This window comes from Lacerta agilis, chromosome 13 (genome assembly GCF_009819535.1).
Source record: "Lacerta agilis isolate rLacAgi1 chromosome 13, rLacAgi1.pri, whole genome shotgun sequence".
In the NCBI taxonomy this organism is placed as follows: domain Eukaryota; kingdom Metazoa; phylum Chordata; class Lepidosauria; order Squamata; family Lacertidae; genus Lacerta; species Lacerta agilis.
The window spans coordinates 37,623,760-37,638,337 of NC_046324.1; the positions used below are offsets into that span (position 1 = coordinate 37,623,760).

General features: G+C 41.7%; 1 protein-coding gene across 2 annotated transcripts in view; it reads left to right on the forward strand.

Annotated features, from left to right (window-relative positions):
- Positions 1-14,578, forward strand: part of GSPT1 (G1 to S phase transition 1) — a 35,149-nt gene that overhangs the window by 18,145 nt on the left and 2,426 nt on the right. Inside the window, exons 4-14 of one of the 2 annotated variants that reach the window (XM_033167995.1) lie at positions 250-477; positions 2,164-2,197; positions 2,911-2,988; positions 3,689-3,869; positions 4,777-4,931; positions 6,681-6,821; positions 8,650-8,743; positions 9,700-9,780; positions 12,608-12,781; positions 13,125-13,214; positions 14,048-14,216. In XM_033167995.1, coding sequence (XP_033023886.1) covers positions 250-477; positions 2,164-2,197; positions 2,911-2,988; positions 3,689-3,869; positions 4,777-4,931; positions 6,681-6,821; positions 8,650-8,743; positions 9,700-9,780; positions 12,608-12,781; positions 13,125-13,214; positions 14,048-14,216 — 1,425 coding nt within the window. The remainder of the gene's footprint in view (positions 1-249; positions 478-2,163; positions 2,198-2,910; positions 2,989-3,688; positions 3,870-4,776; positions 4,932-6,680; positions 6,822-8,649; positions 8,744-9,699; positions 9,781-12,607; positions 12,782-13,124; positions 13,215-14,047; positions 14,217-14,578) is intronic. The other variant, XM_033167996.1, reaches the window with a different exon arrangement.

Consider the following 14,578-nt stretch of genomic DNA (forward strand, 5'->3'; position numbering starts at 1 on the left):
CTGATACTAATGAATTGTAGCATGCTTTGAAAACGACTTGTAATGTCCAGTTTAGAACAAAGCTTTTGGATAATGAAGCCTCAGCCAACAGAACAAGATCAGAAAAGATGGAACTTGCAGCCATAGAACTTTTAACTGCTTAGATGTAACATACCTGCCTTTGAAGTATCACTAACCTTTTGTTTTCTCGTAAAAGAAAGCAGGTGAAAATTTTCCATTTGTTCAGATAAACTCTTTGTTAAATTCCAGTAGAAAACGGAGAAACGGAAATGTCCCCTGAAGAATCATGGGATCACAAAGAAGAAGCTATTGAACCTGAGTTAGCAAGTGGACCTTCTGGAGATGCAGGACCTACCGAGGAAGGCACCCCGGAAATGATGGAGGAGGAAGAGGAGCTACCAAAACCTAAATCTTTGATAGCACCACCAGGTGCTCCCAAAAAAGAACATGTAAATGTAGTATTCATTGGACATGTAGGTAAGTTGCTGATAAGCACAGGAAGGGTGGGTGCATAATATGTTTTTTAACCTGATGTTATTACTGGGACCATCTTTAATGCTTTCAGAGTATACCTTTTTAGATCCTAGTGTTGGACTCTATATAAAATTAAAGGTTTGCCTTTCATACAGATTGGCAAAAGTTTAAAGAATATGGTAAGTTTGCTTGTCTTCTTTGAAGTTCAGTGGGACTTGGTCCCAGGGGATTGTATAGGACGGCAACATAACAATTATTCTCCTTGGAAGAGTTCAGAATAGCGTGCATAGTCAACCCTTCCTTTATTCCATGTCTCACCAAAACAAATAGGTGCAGCAGAGAGTGACTCATTCACGATTATTGCTGAGTAGACATCTGAAGCATAGGAAGCTGTCATAATCTAGATCACACTATTTGTCTGCTTAGCTCAGTATTATCTTCTTTGACTGGAAGTAGCTCTCTAGAGCAGGGGTCGGCACCCTAAGGCCCATGGGCCACAAGCGGCCCATGGGGGTCATTTAACTGGCCCATGGACCCCTGCCACCCATTCGGTTGGCTCCCATGCACCACGCTAAACCTGAGTGGAGCAGAGCAGGGACTGCCTTCCGTGATGCTTGCCGGCTTCCCATTGGCTGCAGGAAGGCCCTGCAGCCAATGGGAAGCTGCACATGCCTCCTCCATGCCCACTGTGGCATCTGCAGGACCATGAACTGGCCCAAGCCACAAAAATTTGCCAACCCCTGCTCTAGAGTCTCAGACAGCAGTGTTTTCAGTGCTTGCTACTGAATCCTTTCAAGTGGGTGTGTCAGGGTAGGTCCAGTGGTGCCTGCTATGCAGGAATGCCTCTAGAACAGGTGTAGGGAACCTTTGGCCCTCCGGATGTTGTTGAATTACAACTCCCATCCCACTGGCCACGCTTGCTGAGGCTGATGGGAGTTGTAGTTCAGCAATATCAAGGGCCAAAGTTTTCCTACACTTGCTCTACCATATGCATTGCCTGTAAATTAAATGACTAGGTTGCAGTTATGCATAAAGCTGATAAACCTGAAATTAAAATGGTTGGTTAATGCATAATGCAGCAGGGAGGGGGGAGGAACTGCTCATTAGAATTCCTGCTTGCTCATATGACGTGGTGTCTGGGCTCTTTCTCCTTAATAATAAGTCTCCTTGCAGGGAGAGTAAAATAAATAAAATGCTTGTTAAGGACACTTGACATCTAGAACTAATGCTGTGGACTTAAAAAAAACAAACCAAAAAACAGATGCAGCAGCATACATAAAATAGAAATGGGCATGATTTGCTTCACATCCTTCCAAAATCATTTGCACACTTTGTGTGCCTTCATATGTTCATTGCATCCTCCTTTACTGAACAACTTAACTCTCATACTGCCCAGTTAAACTCCATTATTGGATCCATTCATTTTGTTGCTAAATCATTTTATGAACAATGCATTTTTAGAAAAGGAAAATTTATAACAATGGAAGATTTTTCTTAGCGTTTCCACAGACAAATTTTGACCCCGCATCATTGGTGATACAGTACTAATATGAAAGACAAAAGAACATCATGATGGGGAAATCCAACACTTTAATGGAATGGGGAAGTAGCTTAGGTGGTCAGGGAAAGCTTACTTTGAAAATCCATTTTTCTTTTTTTTTTAAATTGCTCTCTCCATTTTTTTGCTAGATGCTGGCAAATCAACAATTGGAGGACAAATAATGTAAGCAGCTTAATTTATCTTTGAAAAATTTGTGTTTGATTGCTTTTGTTCACGTAGACCTACCTGTAATGCAGCATTAGTCTGAATCTCTTTCCAATTGTTTCCCATCTATTGTGAAGTAGCACTTTAAATTTGTTGGGTAATAAATGCCTATAGACATTTTTCTAACCTTTCCTGTAGTTCTACAGTTTAGACCGGGATGGTGAACATGAGGCCTTCCAGATGTTGTTGGACTCCAACTCCCATCAGCCCCAGCCAGCATGACCAATAGAGATGATGGAAGTTGGAGTCCAGCAACATCTGGAGAGCCACAGGTTTCCCCAGTCCTGATATAGATTACAAAATTGTCATATGCCCATACTAATTGCTGTTTCTCAATGTAAATGTTTGATCAAAACCTGCTTCTCATGCAACAAACTAGTCCAGGGTTTCCCAAACTGTTTTTGGGCTATAACCCCCATTCCTATCTAGCAGAACCAATGATCAGGGATGGTGGGAATTGTAGTCCCAAAACAGCTTGTCTTAACTATTTTCTTTGGATTAGCTATCTTTATATGCAGCTGTGTATGCCAATGAAGCAGTGGGCCATATGGATGGTTTATTTACCTTTCTGATAGTTTATTTACCACCTCATTCTATCTCCTTAAAAATAAAGCTGCTTTCTATAGGCAGCTTCTACATTGTAAACAACATACAAATTATTTTGTTTCTAGGTACTTGACAGGCATGGTTGATAAAAGAACACTTGAAAAATATGAAAGAGAAGCTAAAGAAAAAAACAGAGAAACCTGGTATGAAGCCCCCCTACATCTTATGATGAACATGCTTTAACCTATGTGGATTATTTTTTCTTCTTTCTTTGGCAAGAAATAGATAAAGTTCCTGGGGAGCAGGTTCTAATTTAGGAGAATACCAGCTTAGGTGCTGAGTGAAGAGGAGCCTCTCTTACTTGTTGTAGTTGAACAGTGCTGTGAGACGATGGGTTGCAGCCATTGTTAGTCCTACTCAGAGTAACTTTGCTGCATTTGCATCACTGAAGTGATAGTCTCTAGGGCACAAGCCTGGGCAGTGTATATGGAGGTCCTGGGTTGCCCAGACGACAAGACCTCCCCTCTCAGCCTCACTGATGTGTTCCAAAGGAAAGGAAAGCAATACATCTGGCACCAGCTTGGCTGCAGGAGTTGCCTAAAGGAAGCGTACAAGATGCCATCCAGCTTCCTTAGGGACTCCACTCTGGATTTATGTAGGGGTTACTCCCTAACCCTTTCTTCTCCTGAAGATGGCTAGCAAGGCAGTGGGTACACATTTTCTAGAAATACTCTCCTTCAGTTGCATGCTAGAACTCTGGGCTTTGAAAGCACACTCAGCTGCCTTGCCCAGTTCTTGCAAGTTCCTGGGGATGTTCAGATACATTTTTTGTGCCTAGATTGCTTTTGAGAACCATTGAGCTGCACAGTGCTAGTGTGATCACTCTTTCCCCTCTCCCTGTAGGTACCTCTCCTGGGCCTTGGACACAAACCAGGAAGAAAGAGACAAAGGTAAAACAGTGGAAGTGGGCCGTGCCTATTTCGAAACGGAGAAGAAACACTTCACAATATTAGATGCTCCAGGGCACAAGAGCTTTGTCCCAAATATGATCGGCGGTGCTTCTCAAGCTGATCTAGCTGTGTTGGTAAGAAATCATTCAGTCCCTCTCTGGGTTAAGGAGTCCTTGGCAGATGTTTAGCTGATGACCTGTTCCTGTTTTTTTACTGAAGTACGTTTCTTGCAGCTGTAGTGAGCTGTTTCAGGGTCTCATTTTATTTCATTTTTTACTTTGTGTATGCATTGACTAAGGCAGGGGTATGGAACCTTTTTCAGCATGGGTCAATGGGTCATATGCCAGTGCAGGGGTGGGTGTAGAGGCAAAATTGAATGGAGCAACAAATTTAATTTTTACCTTTGTATAGTAGAAAACTTTCTACACTTGTTTGCACGCCCATCTCGATCCGCCATCTGGACGAGAAAGAGCCGTTAGTAGAGTTCAAGGACACCTAACCATACAAAAACATTTGGGGTGGAAAGCAGGGACAATGAATGGTGAGGCTTGTGGAAAGTTTTGAGGGCCATATCAAGGCCTGGAGGGCCACATTTGGCCCCTGAACCTGAGGTTCCCCACCCCCGTTCCTAAGGAATTAGTAGTTGTAAGATAATGGCTTTTTATATAAAAATTGTAGCCTTGAGATGACTTGAACAGTTGAAACAAAAATTATTTCCAGTAGCACCTTAGAGACTTAACTAAGTTTGTTCTTGGTATGAGCTTTCGTGTGCATGCACACGAAAGCTCATACCAAGAACAAACTTAGTTGGTCTCTAAGGTGCTACTGGAAATAATTTTTTATTTTGTTTTGACTATGGCAGACCAACACGGCTACCCACCTGTAACTTGAACAGTTGACTTAAAGGAGCAATCCTCAACATAGGTCACCTTGCAAGGCCTAAAATCTCTGACAGTTCTTAATTCTAACTGGAGAAGAGCAAGGAATTGAGCTATAGCCCTAATAATTCAAACATTGTTGATTTATCTACCTTCCAACTAGGTTATCTCTGCAAGGAAAGGAGAGTTTGAAACTGGTTTTGAGAAAGGGGGACAAACGAGAGAGCATGCCATGTTGGCGAAAACTGCAGGTGTAAAACATTTAATAGTTCTTATTAATAAAATGGATGATCCAACTGTGAACTGGAGCAATGAAAGGTGAGTAGAACTCTTGTTAAATTCTTGTTTTGTTTTTACGTGCTTTATCTACAGTGTGTATGTTATCTTTTTGTATTAGAAATGGGATTGGTCTTCTCCAACCTAATATACCCTGTTGTCCTAAATTCTGGAAACTCAGGTGGAGTTGTTCCAGAGCTACAGGGAAGATTAAATGTTAACATTGTGGTGCAAGATCACTCCCATTACATGACTGAAATGCATGCTGCAGAAGTACAGGACTCTTTTTCACACAAGCCCTGTTGGCCCATAACTAACATTCCTGCATGTGGCTCTACCACCTTAGTATTCATTTGGCAATCAGATCATCAAGCAGTCAGATAATCAAGCCCTCTTTTATAAGCCCTCACAGTAGTTAGTTAGAATGGGGACAGGAAGGACTTCACTGGAACAGCCCCTAGAATTTGGAATAATCCCTCAAATTAGACATGATGAAGAGCCCATCTCTGGCTGTTTTCTATAGGAGCTTATTTCAGGTCCGCTGATGCACAAGGAAGTTTTCTTGCTGTCATTTTTGCCTTCACAATAAGTTTAAATATGGTCTATTTCCTTGAATATTGTAGTAAGGGCTATAATAGCTCATGGCACTCGTCACGGTCCTCCGTGCGCCAGTAACGGTTTAGTCATGCTGGCCACATGACCCAGAAAGCTGTCTGTGGACAAACACCGGCTCCATCAGCCTGAAAGCGAGATGAGCACCACAACCCCATAGTTTTTTACTGGACTTAACCGTCCAGGGGTCCTTTACCTTTACCTTTTACCTTAATAACTCAGGGGTCCTAGATTTTGTTCCTGTCATCCCCTTTAAAGGTTCAGGTAGTAAGCAGTGGGGGAAGACCCCTGATTTGTCTGAGAGACTGGGCATCTGCTGTCACTGCTGACCTAGCTGAATGAATAGTCTGACCTAGTATAAGTGAGCAATTGCTAATTCACATCTCCCCCTTACATACTAAGCCTGTGCTTTGCAAATAAGACTGCCAGATTCACCCATGTGCATTCTGACACAGTACAGTCTTACAGGGGCTACCACAATGCCATTATCCTCGCTCCCACAAACCTCTAAACCTGTTTATACAAGGACTATCCCTTATAGTAGAGGAGGGCAAAGATACCTGCGAATTTACAGTAGATTGGCACGGATTTGTGGCTCCCAATTGCTTAACAATAACCACGACTAAAAGGGACCTTTTGCCCCACTCCCCTTTCCATTAGCCCACTATAATAAAGAAAGGATAACCAGGAGTGGGCTTTTGTATGAAAGAACCATGAGCTCAGTTCAGTTCTGGTGTGAAAATGAATCCTAGGATCGGAATGAACATAGAGACAACCTGTTCTTTCATTTGGCATGTGTGTCTTCCATCTGGTTCTTGCTAGATTTTGGTAGATTTTCAGATTCTAATACAAAGCAGATCTAACAAGTCTGCCCACCCCTGCTCTTTATTGCCTCCCTTCTACATTGGCGCTTATGATTGTTGGCAGATAAACAGCTTGATCAAAGTTTCTGGATAAAGGCAGGTGGTTTTAGAGGTCTGCTATTTGGGAAAGATGTTCACTTGAACTTGATTCAACCTCAAATCCATCAAGAAAGCGTTGCAAGGTGAAATGTAGAGAGAAACTGGTAGTATCACACAACTCCTGGCCCCATTGTCTCACCCCAGCACCTTTGACATAGCTGTTCCAAGACTGTCCAAAGTCTGTTAAGGTTTTTCTTCTGTTGGGTGAAACTTTCAGGTATGAGGAATGTAAAGAGAAATTGGTGCCATTCTTGAAGAAAGTTGGCTTCAATCCGAAAAAAGATATTCACTTCATGCCCTGCTCTGGATTGACTGGAGCAAACCTCAAGGAACAATCGGACTTCTGTCCTTGGTATATGTATGTATCTTTATCTTTATTGTATTTAATGTAATGCCCTGCTTTTCTGTGGAGAGCTAGATGCAAAGCAGCAAATGCAAAAAGTCGCTGCATAATTATAATTATTATTATTATTTATTTATTTATACATACATACATACCCCCGCCCATCTGGCTGGGTTTCGCCAGCCACTCTGGTCGGCTTCCAACACATAAAACCCTGTAAAATCATATTGAAGTAGTCTTAATAAAATGACCCACATAGCAACAGAGAATCAAAACAGTTTCACACTTCAGTGCGGCCACCACCATTAACTGTAAAAGGCCTGCCTGAACAAGTGAGTTTCAAGCACCTGCCTAAACTACACAACTTTCCAAAGACATCTGAAGGCAGTCCTGTATCAGGAAGTTTTAAATGTTTGATATCTCACTGTGTTTTTATATCCTGTTGGAAGCTGCCCGGAGTGGCTGGATGGGTGGAGTGTTGTTGTTGTTGTTGTTGTTATATCATCATTATCATCATTGACAAGAGCAAGCCTGACAGACCTGTTGGTGCCTGTCACAGCACCATAGCTGTCAACCTTTCCCTTTTTGGTGGGAAATTCCCTTATTGGGAAACAGCAGGAAGGGTTGGTGGCTATGTATATAGCAGTGGGGAACAGCAGGGATGGTTGACAGCTATGCTGGCAGCACACTTCCAATCTGGGTCAAGAGGAAACTTTCTGAAACAGACAGTTTCAGCTTAGGCCCAGGTAGCCGTTCAGAGTATTGGGGAGAGCAGGCCCATGGGAAGATTGCCATTGGCCAACCTCTTAGTGATTGCCTAGAGCAGACGTCTCCAAGCTATCCGGCCCACGGGACTCAATTACCCGGCCCGCAGCGACGCCCGCTGCCGCCACCCGCTCTTATCGGCGCATCACAGCGCGACTGCCCACTTCTGGGCTGGCGGAGCACTGAAAATAGCTTGTGTGCATGCACCAACGTCATTTCTGGTGCACATCCGGGTCTGAGGAGGCCTGTGCACATGCGCACAAGCTATTTCCTGGAAGTGCACCAGAAATAGCATACACGCAAGCCTCATTTCCGGTGCACATCCGGGTCTGAGGAGGCATTGCGCATGCGCACAAGCTATTTCCGGCACTCCACCAACCCAGAAGTGCACCGGAAACAGCGTGTGCACACGTGTATGGGCATGCGCCCTCTGGCCTGCTGCGCAATCGGCGCTGGAGAAACCGGCCCAAAGCCCTGTAAGTTTGCCAACCCCTGGCCTAGAGCACTGAGGGGGGAGAGTGCTGTAGACCAATGAAGAGACACCCCAGTTTGTGAGCTGATACTTTTTTTGTGTGCTTGAAGAAAAGTGATCAGGCCAGTACTGATGTGAGCACAAGGTAAGTGGCTGCTCAAATAGCCCTTCTGCAAATCCTTTCTGTTACAAATATGATTATCTGCGGATTTGATCCAGGTTAAAACTTAAGCACTGCTGGTAGGTTGGTAGTTTTGAACTATTTTCGAAGCTACATTTTCAAAGTTAGAGCTCCTGTCTGTATTTTTTGTTGCCTTGGTTAAGATTGCAAGCAAGAACTCTTAGTACAGTTCCTAGGAATCTTTAGATATCTTTATGATGGATAGGGGAAATAACTTTATATCAGATTTGGTAGAATTTATGCTTATACATCAGCTTTAAAAGTTGGTGATTCATGAATGTGATGCAGGTATATTCATCTCATGAAGAATGTTACTGTGTCAGAAGTTAACTGTCTCCGAGAACCATTATAGCTCAAAATCTTAAACACGACAAAAGACATACCATGGATTTGCATGACATTATTTTCCCTCCTGTCTTTTTCAGCGGGCTACCATTTATTCCATATCTGGATAATTTGCCAAATTTCAACAGACCGGTTGATGGACCAATCAGGCTGCCAATTGTTGATAAATATAAGGTACACAAATAACAGCTACCTTGAAGATATGACACAATTGCTTTAGTTGCTCGGCTGTGTCTCGTGGCTGATCTCATGGCTGCTTCCTTCTTTCCCCCAAATATGTTAATCCAAAGCCTGCCCTAGAGAAGCCCTAGAAGAATGTGCAGAGAGAAGAGAGGAGAGATCATTTGCGCTCACTAAATCATCTCTCTAGCGCAACATTAAATACAACTCATAGTAATATTTCAGAACATTTCCTTGCAGTAAAGAATTATTAAAACATGCAACCTATAGTTCTGAAGCTGAAGACTTTGTTATTCTGTGACTGAGCTGGAGTGTGTGTGCGTGCACCCTTAATGTACTCTTCTGGTTCCATTTTCTGTAAATGTAATGTCACAGCAATATGTGTAATTTTCTCGCAATGAAAAATTGAGATGAACTGAAATGCACATGTCACATTATTCAGTGAGCATTGAGTACTGAGTCCCATTCACTTGAATGAGAGAATTAAGCAGAATTTTAAACATTAAACTTTCCCCATTGGTATCAGTGGAACTATAAATTGGACAGTATCTCTGCCTGAGAGTTGCTTAGACATGGAGTTGGATACAAAGATTTTCTTCCTCTGTCAAAGGGAGTTCCCCTTGAATGAGGGGTGGGAATCTTTGGAATCCAATCCAATCCTACCCTATCCTCAGAGTGACTGTGTGGCCACCTAACAAGGTGCAGTTGCTGGTGGTAAGGAGGTGCTCTCGTGTGATCTTAAATATAAGGGTGATAACATGTAGGTGTGAGCATACAGTTAACTAGTGGTTACTCCCAATATTTTACCCCTTGGGTTTAATTTATGTCCAGCAAAAGCTCCTTACTGCTTTGATTGAAATTCCTTAGCACTATGCCAGATGTTCTCTTTTGTAAAGTGCAGTAGATTCTGTTTTGCTGATTTAAAAAACAACCTTTTTTCCATGTTGAAGGATATGGGCACGGTAGTTCTGGGAAAGCTGGAATCGGGCTCTATCTGCAAAGGACAGCAGCTTGTGATGATGCCAAACAAGGTACGGCACGTTTTCCTCTTAAGAAGCTTAACTTTCTAGTGTTAAGCCTACAGAATAATTCCGAGGTTGAAAATCGGCATTCCCCTGTGAGGTTTCTTTTCTGCTCTTGAGAAGGCTTAGTGTGCTTAGGCACTAATAAGCAGAAATATGCACATGATCAGCCTAGTTTTAGTTAGAGGAACTCCTGAAACCTATGCTGCTGCTTTTTAAAGTTGCAATTAGCAGGATCCTAGTCGGGGATGGCCAGGGATTCTATGCAGGGGACACACATTGCAGTGTGGAAGACAGTAGGCAGAAGGCTCATGTTTGGCTCATAGGCAACGATGTCTCCACAAGCAGAGCTTACTGCTGTCCCCACCCCCCATCCCATAAGAGTGGATGGCAGCCATTGACTTGATTAGAAAAAGTGACTTGCTACTATCACGGACACAAGAGGTTAAACCTTCTGCCATACCCTTGAAACCCTAATTTCTTAAGGGAAGCAGATTTACCTCATCTGCCCCTCCCCCCAAAAAAGAAAATTGCACCCAGTGTGTACACACACACACACACACACTAAGCATTTATAATCCTCCCTTTGCTTGAAGGTCTCAAGGTGGAGATACATAAACCTCGAAATAAACTTAACAGTAAAAAAAACCAACCAGCAATAAATACAAAATTCAGAATCAAAGTTAAAAGACAAATTAGCAGCAACAAAAAAACACTGAGTCCCCAGTGCACCTCACCTTTCTCCAAAGTCCAGGGGAAATGGTATATTTTCATCTGTTGGCAAAACAAGAGCAGTGTTTGGAATTTGGGGTGGAAAGGGGAACCTTAACATATTCTGATATCCTGTCTTGAAATGCTGTGGTTTACCCTGCCCAGAGTTGGGTTGTTTCATCTTGCCACCAACGCAGACAAGCTCCTGAGCTGCTTGAAATATGCTGTCCTTTAGCGTTGAGTGTATGCTATGGCTATGCATAGGTTTGCTAAGTTTCAGCTCAAATATCTTATCTGTGCTAGGTAGCCTAAAACATTTCAGATTTTTCATTTTTTTAAAAAAAAGGTTGCTTAGAAAAAGTATAGAACGAGTCATCCTGAACCACCAATCTCTTCTGTCTTTAAGGCAGAAAATTCCACTGTTGCACTTTTCTTCCTGGAAGCTTTCCAGAGCTTGGGTCTCACGCACCCATGTAAAATTCATACCTTGTGGTTCTGAATTCTGTGTCTGTTGGAACAACTTTTGAAACCCAGCTTACTCTGCCTTGCATACTTTATGTGAACCCTGTTCATTATTAACAGACCAATGGAAAGTTAAAAGCTATATGTTAAGAACTCCAAGTCCCCATTAACTGCTACAAACCCATCAGGTTTATCTGATTTTGGCAGAAGTTATCTATTGCCCATTGGCTCCTGTCAAAACAGGTGTTTCTCAGAAATATTCTTCCAAGCAAGTTGCCTTGTTTCACAACCCTGCATTGGTTTCATGTTGTGTCTGAAATTTGAGCGTGGGGCATCTTGTTCCAGCATCCAGTTTTCTCTGCTTACCTTCATGACACCAGTCTTCAATAAAACAGAGGCTGGGGTTTTTTTCTGGGTAACGTTCAAAATACAAATTTAAAATGTGTTTCTACACTTACTTACCAAAGAGCAAGCTTAAGTTGATAGGCATTGTGTTGCAGAGGCAGAGGGAAGTGAAGTCTCTGCTAATAGAGGAGCCTTCTGGGAGAGAGAGGAGAGGATTCTTTTGTGCGAGGTATAAAGGGTAGAGGATGAGCAAAGTAGATGTGTTGGGTAAGCACTGTTTGGTTTAGGGTTTTTTTGTTTCTGGATTTGATAGTTTAGTTTTACCAAGCCCTTTGTTGTATCCAATGGAGTTTTTCTCAGAGTAGACCTGTTAAAATTAATGGACCTACATAAATCATGTTCATTAATTTCAATGGGTCTTCTGAGTAAAACTAGCAGTGGATACAACCTCGTGTATTTAAATTATTGTAAGCAACTTTCGGGGGAGATGGAGAAACATGTTGCAAATTGCTGGAGTGGTCTGTTTGCACTGGAGCAAGGAAAGGTTTGACTAGCTTACAAGTGAAGATGTTTGGAAAGTGGCACCCTGTATTTTTAATTCATGCAGTCCTATTAGATTTTTCTATATGATTCACTCCCAAATCACTTTCTTCTGTAACAGTATTTGGCTTTTTCCTTACAAAAGGCCAGGGAGAAGACATGATAGTTTTGCCTTAAATGTTCTGCTGACTGCAAACACTTAGTGACTTCCTGGCTATTGTATTCAATTACTTCACCAGTAACTCTGGAGCAGCAGAATTAAATCTGCTTGCCTTGAGCATAAACAAACATGAATGTTCTCTGCAGAAGGCCCATCAACAATAGGCAGACCTACTATGGTGGTTTGTGATCCCACTATGTGGGATTCTGTGTTAGACTTTTTAAAATATACTTTTAATGAAGGATTATTTATTTTTTTTAAATTAAATAACATGGCAATAAATACATACTGTATTATAGAAAGGGAAACTTAAAAAGTAGTTTTGTACAAATGTACAAATATATAAAACTTTTTTTAAAGGGGGGAGGAATTAGCTACACAATATAAAAGGCAGCCCCTATTCTGTTTTGGTTTATTTGAAAAACGTTAACTTCACCGACAGTAGGTGTTTTGTTGCTGACCTGCTCCTGATAACTGTTTTTATCAATTCTAGTGTTTTATTCTATGTTGCTGTAAATGGCTTATATGTTTATTTGGCTTTTTGCAACCAAGTGTTATATAAATTTTGTTTGATGAATAAATAAAAAAATTTAAAGCCTTAACGTTGCTTTCTTCAAGCACAATGTGGAAGTCCTTGGGATCCTTTCCGATGATGTAGAAACTGAATCAGTAGCTCCAGGTGAAAATCTGAAGATTCGACTGAAAGGAATTGAAGAGGAGGAGATCCTCCCAGGCTTTATACTCTGTGATCTTAATAACCTGTGTCATTCAGGACGCACTTTTGATGCTCAGGTATGTTTGTTGGAAAACCATGTTTGATTTTCAACCGATAAATGAATAATACTGGAGTTGGTTGATTCAGCACTTTAATCCACATGGGGTGTGGTTCAGATATGCATAGGTTGAGGGTATATCAGCAATTAAATTTGTTCAGAAATCAGTGGTATAAATGCACAAATTAAATTGTTTATTCTTGATTTGAAAGTCTTCACCTTTTAGAAAAAGAAATTCTGTTTGCTTGCAAGTTAGTTAATTGTCCTAGCGTATATTTCTGCTTGAAGCAGTATCTTTCTCCAGAGGAAGAAATTGGTGTTTTTCTACAGTATGTTTGCTTATTTATTCTTATTGATTACAGATAGTGATAATTGAGCATAAATCCATCATCTGCCCAGGTTACAATGCGGTGCTGCATATTCATACCTGTATTGAAGAAGTTGAGATCACAGTGAGTATTGCTCTCATCATCTTAGATTAAAAGATACACAATTGTGGCAAAAGATGTGAGTGAAGTGTCTTATTAGTTCTGCCACTGGCACCATTAGATGGTCTCAGCATCATGTTGTAATGACCTATGCTATGGCAACATGCAGTCCAAATATTCCAGTGCATTTGTGTAATTCAAAATCATTATGTTTTGAAACAGTTTTTTACTTAGGAATATTGAAAGAGTGTGTCAGGTGAAGTAATATAGGGTAAAACTGCTTGTGAAAGGAATATACAGTGGTACCTCGGTTTACAAATTTAATCTGTTCCGGAAGTCCATTCTTAAACCAAAACCGTTCTTAAACTGCGGCACACTTTCCCTAATGAGGCCTCCCGCAGCCGGTGCCCTTCCACCATTCAGATTCCGTTCTTAGACTGAGGTAAAATTCGCAAACCGGGACACTACTTCCGGTTTTGCGGAGTTTGTAAACTGAATAGTTCGTAAACAGGGCTGTTCTTAAACCGAGGTACCTCTGTATAGTGTTACATCCAACTACGTTGTACTCTGATTACACCCATTAGAATTAATGGACCTAAGTTAGCCATGCTTATTAATTTAAGTGGGTCTGCTTTGAATGATACAACCTATCATTCTTCCTGTACTTCAGTTGAGGTGTTGAGCTTCTTTTGAGAAAGGCTTTATTTTACCTTAAGGGGGTGGGGAAGAACCAAATAACAACGAAACTGTTGTGGTTTTTCCTGCTGGACACCTCATAAACAGCTATTAAATGGACCGGGGCTTCTGTTGGAAAAAGAGCGCCCCATGTTTTATATCTTTTCTCTTTCCTTCTGTAGGCCTTAATCTGTCTGGTAGACAAAAAATCAGGAGAGAAAAGCAAGACACGGCCCCGTTTTGTTAAACAAGATCAAGTATGTATTGCCCGTTTAAGGACGGCAGGAACTATCTGCCTTGAGACATTCAAAGACTTCCCTCAGATGGGTCGATTCACCTTAAGAGATGAGGGTAAGAGGATGTGAAAATGGCTTGGTAGTTTTTTTCCTCTGTGTTGCTGAATCATAGAAAATAAAATTCCATGCTTTGGATGTATCGTCTTTGGCCAGCTTTAATTCTGGAAGGCACAAATATGACAGCCTTCCCCCACCCTAGTGCCTTCCAGATGTTTGGACTACAAGTCCTGTGAGCCTTGGCCAACCTGGCCAGTGGTCAGGGTGCTGAAAGCTGTAATCCAAAACATTTGCGGGGGCACCAGGGCAGGGAAGGCTGGAAAATGATATCTCAAACTGCTGACTGTCATATATAAACAGCACTGCATGTCAGCGGTTGAATATCATTGAATTTCCGTTGAACTTTAGTAAATATCCAGA